The sequence below is a fragment of the Elaeis guineensis genome, chromosome 1 (assembly GCF_000442705.2).
Source record: "Elaeis guineensis isolate ETL-2024a chromosome 1, EG11, whole genome shotgun sequence".
NCBI classification, from domain to species: domain Eukaryota; kingdom Viridiplantae; phylum Streptophyta; class Magnoliopsida; order Arecales; family Arecaceae; genus Elaeis; species Elaeis guineensis.
Window position 1 is genome coordinate 147,736,710 of NC_025993.2, and position 19,713 is coordinate 147,756,422.

Below are 19,713 nucleotides of genomic sequence, written 5' to 3' on the forward strand. Positions count from 1 at the left end.
CCCACTAGTATTGCTTTTTCCTCTCATTCTCATGTTGTTCATCAATTACAACAAGTTTTGGGGATACTCAGGGGATATCAGGTCCTTCCTCGAATCCATCTAGCTCACAGGAGTCAGAAGTTATATAGCAGTAGCCTCCAACTTTAGCATTTTATGTTGTTGGTAATCTAGAGGAGCGCATTGCAAATCCCTCTACCACTTAACTCTCGTGAAGATTATTCTATGGAATTGTCGAGGTGTTGCAAAGCCCTCATTCTGTAAATATTCAAAATCAATGGTGCGTCAGTTTAATCTGGATCTATGCTATTTTTTGGAGACATGGTTATTAGCGATAGCATTTAGCAAGCACTAATAGTCAGCTTTCTTGTAGTGCTACTTGATTGGAAAATGCGCAAAGTCCAATTGAGCCGGTCAAGCAAACGGGACCTAGGTGGGCCTTCAAAATCACATTGTTAATCCAAATATTAATTCGAATATGTTACAAAATTTAATAAGTTGAATTACTAATTAGGTATGGATTAGTTAATACATGATGTGTACTGAACTATATGATGATTGACAAAGAGAACCACGCAAATTATGTAGCATATTCTCTTGCTTCGGTCAGAAATTTCTTACTTGAAAGGAACCAGTCGGAGATCCATGTATTAAGCATCTTTTACATAAAAGATGCTTTTTTTTTTTTCTTTTTTAAATAGAAAACGAGGGAGAACAACCAGCTTTATAATATTATCTTGTTCTAGATTTTTGGAGATGAGCTAGCAAAAATTTGAAATCAGGTCCTGTGGTTGCTATGTAGGGAGCTATGATTAGTTGTACAAGCCCCAATTCACGCACAAAACACTCTATTAGATTACATGTAATGTAAATCACGACTAAATAATAAGTTATTTCTTTTAGGCTTATACTTTTTTCGAGAGCCTTCTCCAGTCTTCTTTAGGCCATGTACTATTTATGTTGTATATTTGAATTGCCAATGAAAGTTCAATTTTCCTTCTTGCTGAAGAAGCAAAGGTAACATAAACATTGCCACCAGCCTACCATAATAAGCATCTACTACTATGATGCTTCATACTGTAATAATTTTTCAAAACAAAGCATTACCAACTACATCACGACGGAGTACTTATTTACACTCTGATGAGTCTTTTCTTTAAGGAATTTGCTGAACCATTGAGCAGAGCTTTTGGGGTATCTCTTCAGACCATTTTCAAAATCCACAAAAATAATACCAAACCTAACCGTGTAGCCTTCCGTCCATTCAAAGTTATCTAATAACGACCAAGCAAAATATCCTCTCACATCTGCTCCTTTCCTGTTGAAAAAAGAAACCATAGATGTGAAGACTAGATGGAGTTGTATATCTGTCGCTCATTGGCCACAGCCATTTCCATGCAAATCAGATCTTATCCCAATTATTTATGCAGGTTCTTTGAAATTCACTATCAATAACACTGCATGTATGCTTGGATTGACAGACCTGATGGCTCTCAGAACATTTAAAAGATGCTTGCTATGGAAGTTTATTCTGGTGTCATCCTTCAAGGCTTCTTCAAGCGATGCGCTCTTGTTGTTGTACTCATCTACACCTGCAAAACATGGAAAAGGAACGTCTTCAATGCTAGACAAATCTTATCTACAAGATGCTGCATCTGCAGATAAGCGATGCCTTTGTGTCATCACAAGCAATTTATCCTCCCATGTCTCGCTGTTTTAAATGCTATGTTTCCTGTAATGTTGGAGTCATCCTGACAAAAATGACTGAACTGACCATTGGTCAAACTTTAGATCCAAAGCCAACTGATTCATGCGATGGTTAAGTCTTAATTTTACTCAATTAATTCAATCTGTATCTAAGTTTAGTGAGGTGGAATCGGATCATCGTGAATTGAATTAGGTTTATTCGGCTTCATTTCTTCCAAAACCTCGTGCAACTTTGTTTCTGGACCAACTCGGAAGCATCGAGTGAATTAAGAATTGGGTCTAGGAATTAATCTTGCAGTTCTGTGAGCAAATTAAATGTTGAAAATAATTGAACCTTAAAGGACCATCTTACCATTTTCCGTGATGTAGATAATTGGGTTGTTGTATTTGGTCTTTACGTGGAGTAAAAGTTCTCCTATTCCTTGTGGATAGATGTACAGCCAGTCCGAAGCAGCCTGTGATGGAAGGCCATATTGTCATTGTATAATGCAAAAGCGCACAATTTGGCAACCTCATGCACAAATCCTTTTTGAAATGATAAAAGGCATACAATCAGGCCTCCATAACAAGATATGCTAATGCAACTTAGGTCATTCATTATATGTTCTATATGCATGGAGCTGTATGCATACTGCACGTAAACAAACGCATAATGAGCACATAGTTATGACATATGGGGAAGTACTAACATAAGGATTCTTACCTTAGGACCTATTTGAATTCCATTACGCATCTCTATCACATACAAGTCCCACGGTTATGAAGAATATTAATCAGAGATAGAATGCAATAGCTTGTTGACTGAAAAATGATAGTAAAGTTTACATTTGTTTACCTGTCACCTGAGCCTGCATATCAGTATCATAGCTTGTGCTAACATTCTTGGATATGGTAAGTTCAGAAACATACCGCGTGGTGTAGTAATTAATTCCAATAAAATCAAATGATCCATTAAGCATTCTGGACTGCTGTTCGGTAAATTTGGGCAAACGCTTTCTTACCAAGGTCCTCATACTCAATGGATAATCTCCTCGAGTTACGGGGTCCATGAACCTATAGGAGTTTCAGAATAAACATGCATGGAGCAGTAGAGCCTGAACTATTCATATGTATTATTGGATAGATCATTTGCGTAGGATTTGACAATGACTCACCATCCAAGCATGAAATCCAAGGCCCTGTTGGCTGCATCCTTGTCGGGCTTTGAATCAGAGAGGGGAACAAACCAGTGGGAGATCAATGTGATACCTATTCTGCCATTCTGCGTTGCCTGTGTCAAAGCAATGCATGTAATTGCCCTTTATCCGATTATTATCTGAAGCAAGTTTGTTGAAATCTCAAATCTAAGATACTACTACTCATCTTTGTAGGTGACTGATATCAAAAGAATGCTGCTACGTGTCCCTTAATCATTCTTCGTATAAAAAATGAACCAAAATACATTTGAAATGAACCAAGATAATCTAAGATCTCAGCCAATATATTATACAATAAAGTTGATTTTGACAATTACTTATTAGAAAAACACATTTAGTAAACTAAAAAAAAAAAAAAACGAAGAGTTTGAAAAGATTGGCTACATGAAATCATATCAAATTATCTTATGATATCTTGACATGGGACACAATACCCATTTTTTTCTCATAAAAGAAATAATAGTAATGAATATCAAGAGTTTCAAAATATCATATCAATTGGTAGAAGACTCATATTAACACATCTCTTCACCAAGATGAATTTCTTAATCAGAAAGTCATATAATGATTATGAAGCCATGTTGAGCATCCTAACGAAGATGTTGTACAAAATGAGAATCTTAACATTGTTTGAACCAAAATATATATATATATATATATATATATATATATATATATATATATATTTCTTTGGGAGAAAAGAGAGCAAGATCTATCCACACCATAAATAACCGAGGCAAAATACCTAGGGCTGAATAATCCTAGAACTTCTGGTTCTTGGGTAGAGGGATATCACGATCGAGACTAGGCCCAACTCACAAAATGAAAATCTTAGTGCCGAGTCCATTAGGGTCATTTGCATATGTACATATCTCTTTTTTCTTTTCTTTTATTTTTTTCATTTTGTGAAAACATAATCTTGTATACTGGGCTATGTTGAGTTACACAAATAGCATCAAAACCAAAGTGGCGATCATGGGTGCATGTTGTCACCTGATACTTGTCTTGATATACCCGTGCGGCAGCAGCATGAGCTAGTAGCATGTGATGGCAGGCCATGTATGGCTCCGTTCCTGAATCCCCAGCATCGCACTTCTCCTTCTCCCATGGGGAACACCGGCCCGGTGGATACATGCCTTTCCCGTATCCTCTTATGCAAAAGACCCATGGTTCATTGACTGTAATCCAATTCTTCACCTGATTGCCAAATTCCCTAAAACAAATCTCGGCATAAACCTTGAAGTCCCGCCTACATAATTGTCACAAGAAAGGCCACAAAAAAGAAAAGAAGGGTCAAGATCTCTCCTTGAAGCATGGATATTTGGCCTAACAATAGGGCTGCCAACCAAGTGATGGTTGCCAGACATTAGTGCAAGAATATACATGTCGTTTCTGAATTAGTTTTTGCTTCCAACTTCTTTATTTTTGAAGGCAAAAATCAAAAACTGCCAAATTATGATGGCTTGGTAGCCTATAGAATAGCCATTCGTGACCTCAAGTTCAGCACATTTATGTCTGGGTATTTTGGAAGAATGCTGCAATTTCAAAATTTTTGAAGGCTTTTGTCCTTTACCTTAGGTAGATAAAATTGATTGTATTTTTAAGGAGATCAAATTCTCATATTTTCAATACATATTGGCTCAAGACAGGCATGTGAAAAATAGGAAGCTCTGGTACCAAATTGACACAAAAGATAGAGGGAAGGAGTAAAGAAGAGGAAGAAGAAAACAGAGGAAAGAGAAAAAGGATGAGAAGACAGAGTGAGGAAGCTCAATATTCTCAAATCTCAGTAATGCAAACCAGTGTTCTCAAATATATAATAGTGGTTTTATATAGACTCAAAATCCTAATAAGAGTCCACGTAGAAATAAAATACTAGAATTCTCATAATATTCTAGTCCTAGAGTCCAAATAAAAACAAAATTCTCTAATTCTTAAATAAAATAGAATTTAAAATAAAATTTCTAATTCCTACATTTGTGCCTAATGAAAGTACGGATAGATAAGACGATCGTTCATCACATACTTTTTATAGAATGCACATATATTTTGAGTATTGGATGCAGATGTTTTATACTAAAATAGATGGAGAGTATTTGATGGGATAGGGATAAAAAGCATTCGAACTTCTCAAAAAGAAGATATTCTTGCAAAATAAATTGTAAAGGAATGGGCCATTTCTGAAAAATTCCTTTTATCTTTGGTGTAGCATTGGGGAACAGAGATGGACAAACACATAGAGCTTAAGGCCCAGATAAGTTGTCGGATCCCAATTTTATCATTCAGCTTAAAGGAAGGTTAGATGGGTTAAGATTCATTTGGTATACAAGGGTACAAAGGGCTGGGCTTCGAATGAGCAATTCCAAATTTTGAAGAAAAGGTCCATACTAGAACTAGCATAAATTAATATGGTATTTGGTAGAGACAATGAAATTTGTAAGGAATAATCATCAAATAGTAATCAAACAAAGGACACGTGTTAAATTTCCTTAAAGAAAATAAGTAGGACACAATGGAAAGTGACACATCATAGCAGATGTGAAGATATTGGCACGCACCTTCTAGGGACAGGATCATATATGGATCATATGTCTATATTCATATATGTTTTATTTGATAAATTTAAATATGGATATGGATATTAGACAGGCATAAAAATTTATAACTTTATTTATTTTAAATGAATACGAATACAAATTGGATATAGAAAGATTGGATGTAAATATAGATATAAGTTAAATACTTAGGGCCTGTTCTTTTGTGGATAAATATCATGAAAAAGTTGATCAACTTTTCTATTGATCAATTTATCCATGTTCTCACACTTTTCAAGATGGATAAATTACTTTTTCATGAATAGTATTTATCCAAAAAATAAAAAAAAAAATCGTACCCATCTAAGAGGTGGCTAAATCATTTTTTCATCAATCAGAAAAATAATCCTCTTAATTCATTCTTAATATACCCTTAACCATAATATAATATAATATAATATACTAATAATATAATATAATATAACATAATATGTTATAATAAAATAATATAACATATAGTAATAAAATATATTACATTATATATTTATATAATATTATAGTAATAGTATAGTATAATATATTATACTATACTATAATATATTATGATAATATAATAATATATAGCAATATAATAATATAATATATTATATATTAATATTTATAATATATTATACAATATTATTATATATAATAAAATTATGTAATGTATATTATATTATATTAATATAATATAATAATATAATATAATATTATAATATAATAATAATAATATAATAATATAATATAATACAATATGTTATAATAAAATAATATAATATATAGTAATAAAATATAGTATATTATATATTTATATAATATTATAATAATAATATGATAATATAGTATAATATATTATAAATATTAATATATACTATATGATATTATTATATTGTTATAATAATATATTAAATTATAATATTATAACATAGTATATTATATATTATTATATTATTATATTTATATAATATTACAATAATATAGTATAATATATTATAAATATTAATATATAATATATTATATTATTATATTATTGTAATAATATTATATTATATTATCTTATATTATATTATATTACTATTTTGTTATTATATGATTATAATATAATAATATATAGCAATATAATATTGTTATAGTAATATAATAATATAATATATGATATATTAATATTTACAATATGTTATACTATATTATTATTGTATTATTATATATGATAGAAATATATAATATAATATATTTTATTACTATATACTATATTATTTTATTATATTATGTTATATAATAAATATTATATTATAATAATATATAATAATAAAATAATATAATATATTATTATTTTATACTACAATATTACAAATAATAACATAACAATATAATATATGATAATATATTATAATATATAATATATAATAATAAAAGATAATATTTATATAATTTATTATAATAATACAATAATAGAATATATTCTTATATATTAATGTATATTAATATAATATAATATATTATAATATAATAATATAACAATATATTATATTATATATATTTTATAATACTACAATAATATAATATATTTTATATGTAATAGTATATATTAATATAATATAATATAATATAATATATTATATTATTATATATAATAATATTATATAATATATTATATTATAATATTATAATATAATTTTAATATAATATAATATTTATATGATAAAGGGTATTATGAAAAATATAGATAGATCATAGCAACTTACTCAAAAAAATAGTAATACAAAAGAACATGGGTAACATATTCTCAAGCCATTTTCTAATACATAAAAAAATATAGATAAATTATTTTTATGTCTAAATATTGTCTGAAAAATATTTATCCAAAAAAATATAGTTTTCTAAGTAAATCTTTTATCCGCAAAAGAACGGGCCCTTAAACTTTATGATGATAAAATTAAAGATATTACTAAGAGAATAATAAGTCAAATTAATAGCACGTTGATATTGCTATATATTTTTCTTAAAAGTTAATAAATACTATATAAAAAACTAAATAGGATTACAAGTAAAATCAAATATTTAGATATGGATTGGATAGTTGTTTATCCATATTCAAATCTATTTTTTTTAATGGATATGAATACGAATACAGATATTAGTTAGATGCTCAAATTTTTATCTATATCTAAAAAGATTCAGATATGAAAATGGATTTTGAAAGATATATATTATGCAGCCAACTTCCAGCCCTAGTAGCTTCTAAGTTTTTGTAATGCTCTCTTGGTTTTGCTATCAAGAACTAAGGTGCCTAAAGTTTGTTTCTTAGGATTTAATATGTTTTAATGACCATATCATAGCCTATTATAGTACCATATTGTACTAAAAACTTTATAATTTTACTCCTGTTGATACTTTTATTAGACTACAAATCACAATATTTGTGATTTATGGGTCTTTCTGCTACTGTCCCGAGCTAAGCTTGCGCTAAGCAAATCCTAGAGTCGAATGGTGCAGTTTGAGACCCAGTAAATGCAAGATTTGGACAGCACAGCAGCCCATTAGCAGCCCTATCCATGAACAGCAAGAGTAAGGCTTATAATTAATAACTCACACGATATGGCGGCTTAGGAAACCTCCATATTTCTCTTCCAAGGCTTGGGGAGTGTCAAAATGGAAGAGTGTCACGAATGGTTGCACACCTGCCCATTATTTCAACTGTATATAATGATAAGGTTGATAATCGAAGGAAAGAAATGATGATGACCGAACCAATACCATTGGATTTGAGCTCATTGATAAGGTTGCTGTAGTACATGATGCCTTCTCTGTTGATACCTCCACTTAGGCTGCCATCTGCCGTTGGATGATAATATTAGCTAGCCATGAATAAAGAAGTTCATTTGAGGGAAAATAGTTAAAGGAGTTTCTTTTCTTTAGAGAAAAGGGATAGGACTAGCCCCACCCAATCATTTCACTAAAAATGTGGAGGTAGAAGAAGTGAAAGACATCTAGCATTGCATATCTAAGTCCGATACACAAACTAGAAGGAACAATAAGACCTGTACAACTTTCATTGCACTTACCAGGTATGGGTCACTGGAAAAGGAAATTATTAGATATCAAACTTGTTTGTTCAGAAGTTGGACAAATCCTAACAGATTTTTTTTTCCCGAATACATTCCAGTATGAGGCGAAACTTACTAGGTAGGATTCGAGACCATGAGATGGAAAGCCTGTAAGCATCCAGGCCGATGTCCTTTATAATATCTATATCGTCCTGTGTTTTGACTTTGTTAGAAGCTTTGAGACTAAAATGCTAATTAAAGACCAAGTCTGAATAGGAGAAAATGTTAAAGAGGAAAGATAATAAAAGGATAGAGGTTCGGAGGTACCTTGTAACGATGAAACGAATCTACTGCTACATCACCATTGCTTCGGTCCAGAATCTTCTCTGTAAAATCGTGCATGAAGTCACTAGGTTTTTTCTTCGGCTTTGTAATTTTCAAAGAGAAAAACTCAGTGCATTTTTTCTTTCAAAAGTTTAGTGAACGGACTACAAACAGGGTGGACCATAGTTGCCTCAGCCCCACCATAATTATACAAGTTAAAGTTAGAAAACGAGCGGTCTAGCAAGGCTTTTGAATCTAGATAAATAGGTCATCTTGTTGAGTAGTTGAGCTCGGATAAACTAAGATCTCTGTTTGTCTCAGCCAATATGATAAGTAAAAAAATTTTATATAGAACAGATTTCTCAAGATCTGTTAATCTAGAATAAATATTATATTAAATATTGATTTGTAGTTGTATTAATTGAAAAAATATTAAAGAAGTAAAATGTGATTAAAAATATCTGCCAATTTTAGTATATTGTATTGGATAATATCTTAGATTCTATCATTTATATTGCATAAAATAATAAGACAAGATTTTGAGATATATTGTATTAGGAGGTGCTGGATATCACCCAACTAAATGGCTCTCATAATATAACTGGATTTATAAAAACTAATATATGATAAATACAAAATAATGCATGAAATATTTTCAACCTAAAGTATTCGAGGATGAGTTAGGATCTCTCCGACTTACCTTTGAACTGGACGGTTCTCCTATTGGTTTGAATTAGAGCTGATAATGGGTCGGACTTTGGGCCTAAACTCTATTATTTTAATTTAACTTCAGGATGGGTCTCTATAAAATTTGACATTCTTTCAGCCTAAACCTAGCCCATGATCAGATCTAGTTTGAATGTTTGCTATATTATTAGATATATACTGGTATCTAAAGAGTAAAGCTGATCATGGGCCAGGCCTCGGGCCTAAAATCTATTCATTTTAATCGGGCTTGGATTTGATCAAGTATACTAGAAAGAAACTAGTATCTAGAAAAAACAATACGTGCAGAAATAGTCAAACATATCATATGGAAGAGTTCTCTCAATTCTTTCAATAAACAAACAAGTTGATAGATTAAAGATTACTTATCAATGATTTTGCCGAGCCATATTTAGTGGGTCAACTATGATAGGAGTCGAAACGTCTATGTGTTCAATAAATTATATGATATTTGTCAATATTTCTGAGACAATAATGCAAAACTATATGTCAACCTTTCATTAAGAGTACAGAGGGAAATGATCACGAGAGGAGAGGAAAGCGGAAAAGTAGAAGAGGAGAAGAAAATAAAGAAAGGAAGATACAAAAAAGAGAGGAGAGAGAATGAACCCAACTTGCCAACCAATATCGCTGCAAAGCCAAGTAAAGCTTATCACAAAAATCTAAATTGTCAAATAAGACTTCGAATCCAATCCTACGTTCAAAAGATCTCAACATTCCAGATCAACACAATAATTTAAACACATCAAGTGAAAATAATTTCTGCATTATTGCCGTGACAATGGCATGAGACATCTACCAAAATTGATCTAAGGTTCTTAGACATGTCATGCCTTTTTACAGAAGGATTCGCCCTTGATTGTTAGCGTCAGCTAGTACAATTGACAAAGTCAATTGGTATGGATGTCAATGACTTGGCAAATTAATTTGATGCTGTGATGGGAAACCTGGCTGTTCTTGGTCCCGAGTAGGCAGCACAAGGAATCTTGTTTCTTCTACCCATTTGCATATCTTGTTAATTCATCCGCACAGTAAACAGCTCAAAAAGAAATGTCGAACTATTGTCAATATTTCTCATCAATCTATTAGAAATTTGTTAACTACCTTTTTTTTGTATTTTCTTGGCAAATTTTCTTAATGCAGTAGAAAGACAAAACTTTTGATGATTTCTTTTATCATAAAACTAGTTAAGAAGTGTCATCCAGCCATCATTTGATAAATAGATTCCGGGGACGGCTTCTCATGATTTTTTTTTCTTGTTCTTCCTATTTACGTTTGAGAAAGAGAGAGACCTGCGTGCGTGTGGGTGGAGCGGGGAAAGAGAGAGAGAGACCCGAGTGCTTGTACGTGAGTGAAGGGGAGGGAGAGAGAGAGAGACCTGGGTGCTTGTGGGTGAAGTCATCCCATATGCTAGGCCCCCTGCCACCATCTCTAGCTCCACCTTCGTACTAAAATCATGAAAGCTAGCATGCCATCAAACTAATCCTTGTAGATTTTTTTTTTTTTTTTGACCATTAGATTCATTATTAAAAATCAAAGCTAACCTGATAAGCTGAGGAGGCCGTCCCAAAAATGAAACCAGGTGGGAAACTACTCCGATCGAGCGATGCAGCACCATTCCTTAATATAGCCACGATGAGGAGAACAGGAGGAAGGATTTCAAATCCAAGAGCCATGGTGGTCGGGAACAAAGCCTGAAGGCCCTCACAGCATTTGAAGGATAATTTCTTATCCCCTTAAGAAACTCCATTTTCTCCATCTACAATATTTAAAGGCTTGTCAAGGTTTTGTCTGCATGTGGAGAATTACGGAAAGGACTTTGCTTGACCCGAAGAGTTTGTTGCCTATGATTTACAGAACCGCCCCCACCCCCACGCACAACAAAAAAAAAAAACAAAAAACACTGGCTACTGTAGAATTAACTTTATCAGTTTTTATTGCCGAAAGTTTCTTTATAAAGAAGTTATTAAAAAAACAAAGATATTAGTAATAGAAAATATACTTGCGAAATAAAATTTTTTTGAAATATGTATCAAAAAAAGATCATCTGAAGATGGCTTTCATTTTTGTCATATAAAAAATTGAAGATGATACTAGATTAGATATAGATTGGATTGGTCAATATCCATATCAATCTTATAATTAAAAATTTTATGTCCATATTCATTCTTTTTCTGATTGAATCAGATCGGATCCGGTAGATATACGGATTGGATTGAGTTGAATAGGTAAAAAGATTGATTGGATGGGATAAAAAATTTATTATATAAATATTATAAAATAATTATAATTTAAAAAAAAAATAGATTAAGATTATTTTAAATGAAATTTGAATCCATATCCAATTTGGATCCATTCAAATATTTTCTTAAAATTTCTAATTTTTATAAATTCTAATTAGATTAAATAATTTTTTTAATTAGACTGGATATTTGATGAATTAATTAAAATTATTATTTTTATAAAAGAAAGATCTTGTGTACCTTCTCGCTTGTGAGTTTTTAAGCACGCACTTTCCTATTCATCCGTGCTACTACTTTAAGTCACATCTAACTAATTAATTCTAAACTATTTAAACTATCACTGAAACCCTACAAGGGCAAGGTCATGTTCTATATAAAAAAAAAAAGGTTACTATTTAATTAGATCGTAAGAAATTCGTCCACCAAAACTCGATCGCTTAATTGCTGCATAATATTTTTTAATTGCAAGCACCAATTTACAGGTATTACTTAAAAAAAAAAGGGTTATCAATTGATGCATGATTGTCAGATGCATCCTTTCTTAATCGTATATTATTAAGACTAAATTATGTGTGTGGGGCCGCTCCGTCTTCCGTTTTCCTTTCTTAAACAGGAAGAGAGAGAGGAATCGCTCGTCCCAACTCTTTCTCGATGATAAGGCTGCCAACAACCACGTGCTGTACATTAATTATTAATGGCCCCCACCAACGATCCACGGAGTTCGGATTGATGACGTATGTCCTTGTTGTTTTTATTTTTTATTTTTTGGGTGCACCAATCATGCACAGAGCTGTGATATTAATGGGAGACGTCATTGTTTATTTCCCCATTTTCCCCAGGTTAGGTGGCGAAGATATGTTATTGATTTATTACGTGCTCCGGGCTTGGTACGATTCAGGTGAACTGTCACCGGCATTGAGCGCCAGGAGGAAACAAAGGTATGGAGAAACTGGCACCTATATGTGCCACTTAGTTGGGCAACCGGTGATGGTCAGCTGCTAGCCGGACTTCAACGAGCAAGTTATGGGTAGCTTGGCGGAGGGAACTTTTAGTACGGGTTGCCTTCAAGCCAGCCGCTAGAATTCAGCGCCAGTTCACCTGAGGGAGGAATTAGAGTTTATTATTTAAATAATTTTTAAAAAAATTATTTATTAAAATAATATATTTTTTATTTATTTATAAAAATAATATAATTTTATAAAATGATATTTAAAATGACGTTTTATAACTTTCACGTCATCATTTTCTCTGCTTCACGTTCACGTTCAAAAAAAAAAAAATTAAAGTCACCGTTTGAAATGACGTTTTTGAAAACGCCATTTCAAACAACGACTTTAATTTTTTTTAAAAATAAAAAAATAAAAATTATAATTATAATTTTAAATTTATAAAAAAATAAAAATTTTAATTTTGATTCAAATAAAAATCATTATTTCAAATTAATTTTTTTAAAAATATCCTAAAAAACCTAAAAAATAAAAAAAACCATAAAAATAGGAAAAAAATGATAAAAAATAGAGAAAAATGATAAAAAATTAAAAAAAATAAAATTTTAAATTATAAAAAAAATAAAAATTTAAATTTGAATTCAAAAAAATTTTTCGTTTCAAATTACTTTCCTCATTTCAAATTAATTCTTTTAATAAAATACCCCAAAAAAGAGAAAAAGTACCTAAAAAAATGCCATAAAAAAAGGAAAAAAATGGGAAAAAAATGAAAAAAAATAAAATTATAATTTTAAATTTTTAAAAAAATAAAAGTTTTAATTTGAATTCAAAAAAAAATCACCGTTTCAAATTACTTTCCCTATTTCAAATTAATTTTTTAATAAAATATCTCAAATAAGATAAAAAAATCAAAAAAATAAAAAAAATAAAAAATATCATAAAAAAATAAAAAATAAGAAAAAAATAAGAAAAAATAAAAATTATATTTTTTAATTTAAAAAAATAAAAATTTTAATTTTAATTCAAATAAAAATTATCATTGCAAATTACTATCACCATTTCAAATTTTATCGGTATAGGTCGGTAAGGTTCCGGTATATTATGGTGCTTTTACCAACCGCTCAGTGCGATACAGTTTGGGCTGCTAGAAGTCGGTATGGGAATGGTACGAATTAATTTTCTATTTTTTTCTCTTTTTTTAAAATTTATGTAAATTAAAATTAAAATTTTTATTTTATTTTTTTTAATTAAAATTTATTTTAACTAAATTTAAAATTTTTATTTTTTTAAAATTTAGAATTATAATTTTTAATTTTTTAATTTTTTTATTTTTAAAATTTAAAATTTATATATTTTTTATTTTTTTTATATTTAAGTCTATTTTTTAAAACATCATTTCAAGTGATCGGATATTATGCTTTATGGATATGGACATACAGAGTCTCATGTGTCTCATCTGTCTCAGAATTAAAATTTTTATTTTTTTAAATTTAAAATTTTAATTTTAATTTTTTTTCAATTTTTCCTCATTTTTTTTTTTATGGTTTTTTTATTTTTTTTAATTTTTTTGAGGTATTTTTTTTGGATATTTTATTAACAAAATTAATTTGAAATGGAGAAAGTAATTTGAAATAGCAATTTTTTTAAATTATAAAAAAAATTTAATTTTTTTATAATTTAAATTTATAATTATAATTTTTTTTATTTTTTTATTTTTATGGTTTTTTTTATTTTTTAGGTAATTTTTCTCTTTTTTTGAGATATTTTAAAAAAAATTAATTTGAAATGAGGAAAGTAATTTGAAATGGTATTTTTTATTTGAATTAAAATTAAAATTTTTATTTTTTTCAAAATTTAGAAATATAATTCTTATTTTTTTCGATTTTTCCTTTTTTATGTTGGTTTTTATTTTTTTTATTTTTTTTGAGGTATTTTTTATTTTAGATTTTTTTAAAAAATTAATTTAAAATAGGGATACTAATTTGAAATGGTGATTTTTATTTGAATTAAAATTAAAATTTTTATTTTTTAAAAAAATTAGAATTAGAATTTTTATTTTTTTCTTATTTTTATGATATTTTTTATTTTTTTATTTTTTGGATGTATTTTTTTAGATATTTTTTAAAAAAATTAATTTGAAATGGGGATACTAATTTGAAATAATAATTTTTATTTGAATTAAAATTAAAATTTTTATTTTCTTAAAATTTTGATTTATAATTTTTATTTTTTTAGATATTTTTTAAAAAAATTAATTTGAAATGGAGAAAGTAATTTAAAAGGATGATTTTTATTCAAATCAAAATTAAAATTTTTATTTTTTTATAAATTTAAAATTATAATTTTTATTTTTTTATTTTTTTTTGAAAGTAAATAATTAAAGTTGTCATTTGAAATGGTGTTTTTGAAAAAGTCATTGAAAATGGCATTTTCAAAAATGCCATTTCAAATGACGACTTTAATTTTTTTTTTTTGAGCATTCATGTAGAGCAGAGAGGGTGGTGACATAGCGGCTATGAAACACCATTTCAAATGATGTGTTATAGATTTATATTATTTTTGTAAATAAGTTAAAAATTTTAATAAATTTTTTTTAAATTATTTAAATAATTTAAATTATTCAGACATAATGATTCCATCACGTCGGATACGGACAAAATCAATAAAACCTCGATACATTATCCATGAAATCTGATTAACGTGGGATGTGGACAGAAACAATAAAAACTCAACACATTATCCATAAAAAATTAATTTTTATTAAATATATAATCACAGTTAACTATCATTTAGTAGGAAAAAAAATTGTGAGAAAATTGCCAGGGGTAAAAGCTTGATCCACACTTTTCATCCACATCGAGAAGTAGATGATGATAAAGTTCTCGATAAAGATGATGGCAAACTCGAGCATGCCAACTTGCTTGGCAAACATCTGAATGATCCCACCTAAGGAGCACTAGCATATGGAGGGGAAGACGGCGGGGCCGATACGGTACCATAGCTTCTTGGACTCCATTACGAAGCTCTTTCCAGAAGTCCCTTGGTCCACTTATGAAATGGATTTATTCATACTACTGTAAAGATCATTGACGGATGTCCAATAATCATACTGATGTATTGCATTTTTATAGTAATTATTATTATTAGTTTTTAATAATTTTAATAAAATTGATATAATAATTAACTAAATAAATGTAAGAACCTGATATGTTTTATATCAATTGTAGGTAATTGAGCCAGGTCACACCTAATTGGGCTTAACCATGTTTTAAAGGTCAAATTAAGTGAAATTGGTTGAGTCCGATTCAGCAGGGTTTGTCATCCAGAGTCATCAGGTCTTGCATCAAAATCAGAGTCCATCTCAAAGCAGAATAACCAAATCAAGATATCAATGGACCCCACACCTTATCCTTTTTGGCATCATCAGCCAGAAAAGAAACTAGAGGTGCAGAAAATAAATCAAGCAGTTAATCTCTCCCATCTAGTCAACCAATCTAAATTCTGGATATTTTGGTATGAGGACCCCTAAAAGACAAGCTACAGGACTCTAAATTGAGTAAAATTAGATCCTACAGAATTTTGAGAGAAGCAAGAAAGTAACATAATTTACAGGATTGAATTTGGATTCTAGATGAGGTGGCTACAGTAGGTTGAAGTTGGTAACAATGTTGGACACAACAAGAAACACCCGATACATCCAGATTCTTCTTAGTGTTTCTTGACACAAAGATCTGATATGGCAACTAATTTTGGGTGGCAAAGAGCTATCTTGGAAAGAATTAAATGAAAGAAAATCAGGGTCCAAACTAATTCTGTATGAGGAGCAAATTTAGAAAGAATTGGAACTAATTCTTGAAAAACTTGATTTGGACAGCCGAAACCTTACTTTGTTTTGCAGATTTTATGGACTCAGAAAGGTTGAAGAAGGAAAAAATTCTTCTTCTCTAATTAACCATGCCTCCTTTCCTTCTTTTACTATAGAAATCAGAATAAAATCAGAAAATTTGGACAGCATAAGGAGTAGATGGCTGGTGGTTGCTTAAAGCCTATCCAAAGGAGGAGAGATTCTATACCAAATAGAAAGAATGATATATAGAATAAAATCATAGAAAAAATACCACCTTAACCCTAGCCCTAGCCCTATTTAAGGATCGAAAAACACCAGCAAAAAGGAGAGGAGAATCATCTTTGAAAGTTAGAAATCAAGCAAGGAGAGTTTGGAGTATCTGGAAGATTTGAAGAGAGGATTCATTCAGCTCTGCAATTCCTTCAGAGTTTTTAATTCTTTCTTTTGTTTACTTTGAATTTATTTTTTAGAACTCATTGTTAGAATGATTTTGGAGTTTTATTCAAGTAAACTTGAGTTTGATTTTGATATGATGAAAAGCTAAATTTCTAGCTAGGGTACCTGATGTAGCTTGGATTTAATTTTAATTTTAGAATCTTATATTAATTTTCTTTGTTAATGCAATTGTTTGTTATTTGTATTTAATGCTTTTAAGTATTATTATCTTTGGTACTTGATTGATTTCGATTTATAATTGGTACTGGGAAGGAAGATTATAAATTAGAGTTAATAACAAACATCATAGGAATAATAATTAGAGCGGGAGCAGAAGATTTGACCTGTGGGATCTTAAAAATAATCACTGTGCTTATTGAACTAATTGAAATCTATTTTACTATTGGAAGATAGATTATAAGTTTTAATTAGTATATTTAATAAGACTCGAAAGAGATTATTAAATAATTTAGGATTATTTATCCTTGTATTAATAATTAAATTTGGATTATTAATCAGAATAGCTGGAATTGATAATTGGTCCAAGTGAAATCAGATATACCCTAGTGCTTTATCAATCGAATTTTGATTCAGCTTTCATTGAGTTCTTTAGAGTTAATTTTATTTTCCACTGTCATTCAGTTTCGATCATTTAGATATTAGTAAAATTAGCATTCATTTTTGATAATTAAACTCAGTCCTCATGGGAACGATCTCTTATTTATCATTATATTACTTGAGCGATTTCGTGCACTTGCGAAATAGGCTAACAAGTTTTTGGCACCGTTGCCGGGGACTGGTGCTTTAATATCAAGAATAGTTGATTTTACTAGTAATCTAGATATTTTATTTTTTAGATATTTAAAAAAAAATCACTGATATTTCATAACACTTAACTAATATAGTATAACCAAAAATAAAAAAAAAAAATCAAACTTGATTGGACATCTTGTTTCTTTGCATTGCATCTCCATAATTAACTTTAAGGGCACTTAACCCATTAATCAGATAAGGTGGGGATTTAATCACCTTTCCTTAGCCCAAAAACTACATCCTTCATCCTGCATAACCTAGACCTTAATCTAAAATCAATTAAACGTTGGCCCTAGGATATTCGAGCTTAATAGGACAAGAAAGCCCTAAAGTTAGATCGGGTTCGAATTGATTAATTGCTCGGTGTCTAAGGCAAGTGGTTTAAGAAGGTGGTTTTCAATTAGTTCCGTTGTCTGACCTGGCCAACTCAGTTGGTATTTAAGGAAAACAACAAGCAGGGGATCTCCCACATCTTACACTTACCTGACCGAGATAGTTAGTCAGTTTTGGGCTTGGAGTGCTTGAAGGCGATCTTGGAACAGTTAGGAGCTGTCTAGATCTAGGTTAACCCTAGGATAGAAAGTCCATTTTGTGCTAACTTGTTTGCCATTAAAATTTAAACCTAATTAAAACACTTTTCTCTTTCATCTCCAGATTTAGGACTCCTTAGGACTCATCTCTAGAACTCTTTTCTCTCTCTTTCCTCTTCTCTCTTCTCTTAAAAAAAAAAAGATAATAATCTTTCAAAATTACAACTTGGAAAAGAGAATCGGGTCGACTTGTGAGAATTGAATCAAATCCCATTTCAAGTCAAGAAATTGAATGCACTTGTAAACAAAACATTAAATCCGTCAGAGAAGGGAAGAAATCTGAGGCAAAAATAGATCCAGAAATAGCTGAAGATCCAAGGAGAGAAGTAATCCTAGTAGAGAATAATGAAGTTGCTAGAGAGGCAAACCCCAGGGCACTGCGGGATTATGCCATGCCTACCGTGAATGGAGCTTCATCTAGCATCACAAGACCACCTGTGCAAGCAAACAACTTTGAGATCAAGCCTGCTTTGATCCGAATGATCCAGACAGCAGTTCAGTTTGGAAGATTGCCCAATGATGACCCTAATGCGCACATTGCAAACTTCTTGGAGATATGTGATACCCTTAAGCATAATGGAGTGTCAGATGATGCAATTCGGTTAAGATTGTTCCCATTTTCACTTAGAGACAAAGCTAAAGCATGGTTACAGTCTCTTCCTGCTGGCTCGATCACCACTTGGAATGACTTAGCACAAAAATTTTTGGTAAAATTCTTTCCACCTGCTAAGACTGCCAAGTTGAGGAATGACATCAAAACCTTCGTGCAATTCGACATAGAGACCTTATATGAAGCCTGGGAAAGGTTCAAGGATCTGCTTAGGAAGTGTCCACACCATGGGCTGTCTAAATGGTTGGTTGTGCAAACCTTTTACAATGGGCTGAACAACCATACCAGAATTAATATTGATGCTGCTGCTGGAGGTTCATTGATGGGGAAGTCGTTTGATGAGGCCTATGATCTTTTGGAGGAAATGGCCAACAACAATTACCAATGGCCCAATGAGAGAAACATGGCGAGAAGACCTGCTGGGGTTCATGAGATAGATGCTATTACTACACTCAATGCAAAGGTAGACACTCTTTTCAAAAAATTAGATCATTTATCTATTAATGCTGTCAATACTTGTGTGCAGACCTGTGAGATGTGTACTGGGCAACATGCTACTCGAGATTGCCCGATTGACAGCTCATTCATGCCTCCAGTACAAGAACAAGTGCAATATGTGGCAAACCAAGGAAGGGAACAGAACAATCCATACTCAAAC

At 30.4% G+C, this 19,713-nt stretch overlaps 1 protein-coding gene and 1 non-coding gene across 2 annotated transcripts; both read right to left on the bottom strand.

The window, feature by feature from the left end:
* Positions 1 to 932: 932 nt before the first annotated feature.
* LOC105036475 (beta-glucosidase 13-like) lies at positions 933 to 11,294 on the bottom strand. The gene is made up of 13 exons (XM_073243333.1): positions 11,115 to 11,294; positions 10,949 to 11,018; positions 8,848 to 8,906; positions 8,657 to 8,732; positions 8,231 to 8,308; positions 8,067 to 8,154; positions 3,894 to 4,149; positions 2,859 to 2,974; positions 2,540 to 2,757; positions 2,408 to 2,439; positions 2,057 to 2,159; positions 1,481 to 1,589; positions 933 to 1,315 (listed from the first exon to the last, which is right to left on the bottom strand). Exons 1-13 carry the CDS (start codon positions 11,244 to 11,246, stop codon positions 1,108 to 1,110), a joined length of 1,545 nt encoding a protein of 514 aa, XP_073099434.1. The 5' UTR covers positions 11,247 to 11,294; the 3' UTR covers positions 933 to 1,107.
* A 7,888-nt stretch (positions 11,295 to 19,182) lies between these two features.
* LOC140854966 (small nucleolar RNA R71) lies at positions 19,183 to 19,289 on the bottom strand. Its single transcript, XR_012138059.1, has one exon. It is a non-coding gene; the product is annotated as a small nucleolar RNA R71 (small nucleolar RNA).
* Positions 19,290 to 19,713: the final 424 nt, after the last annotated feature.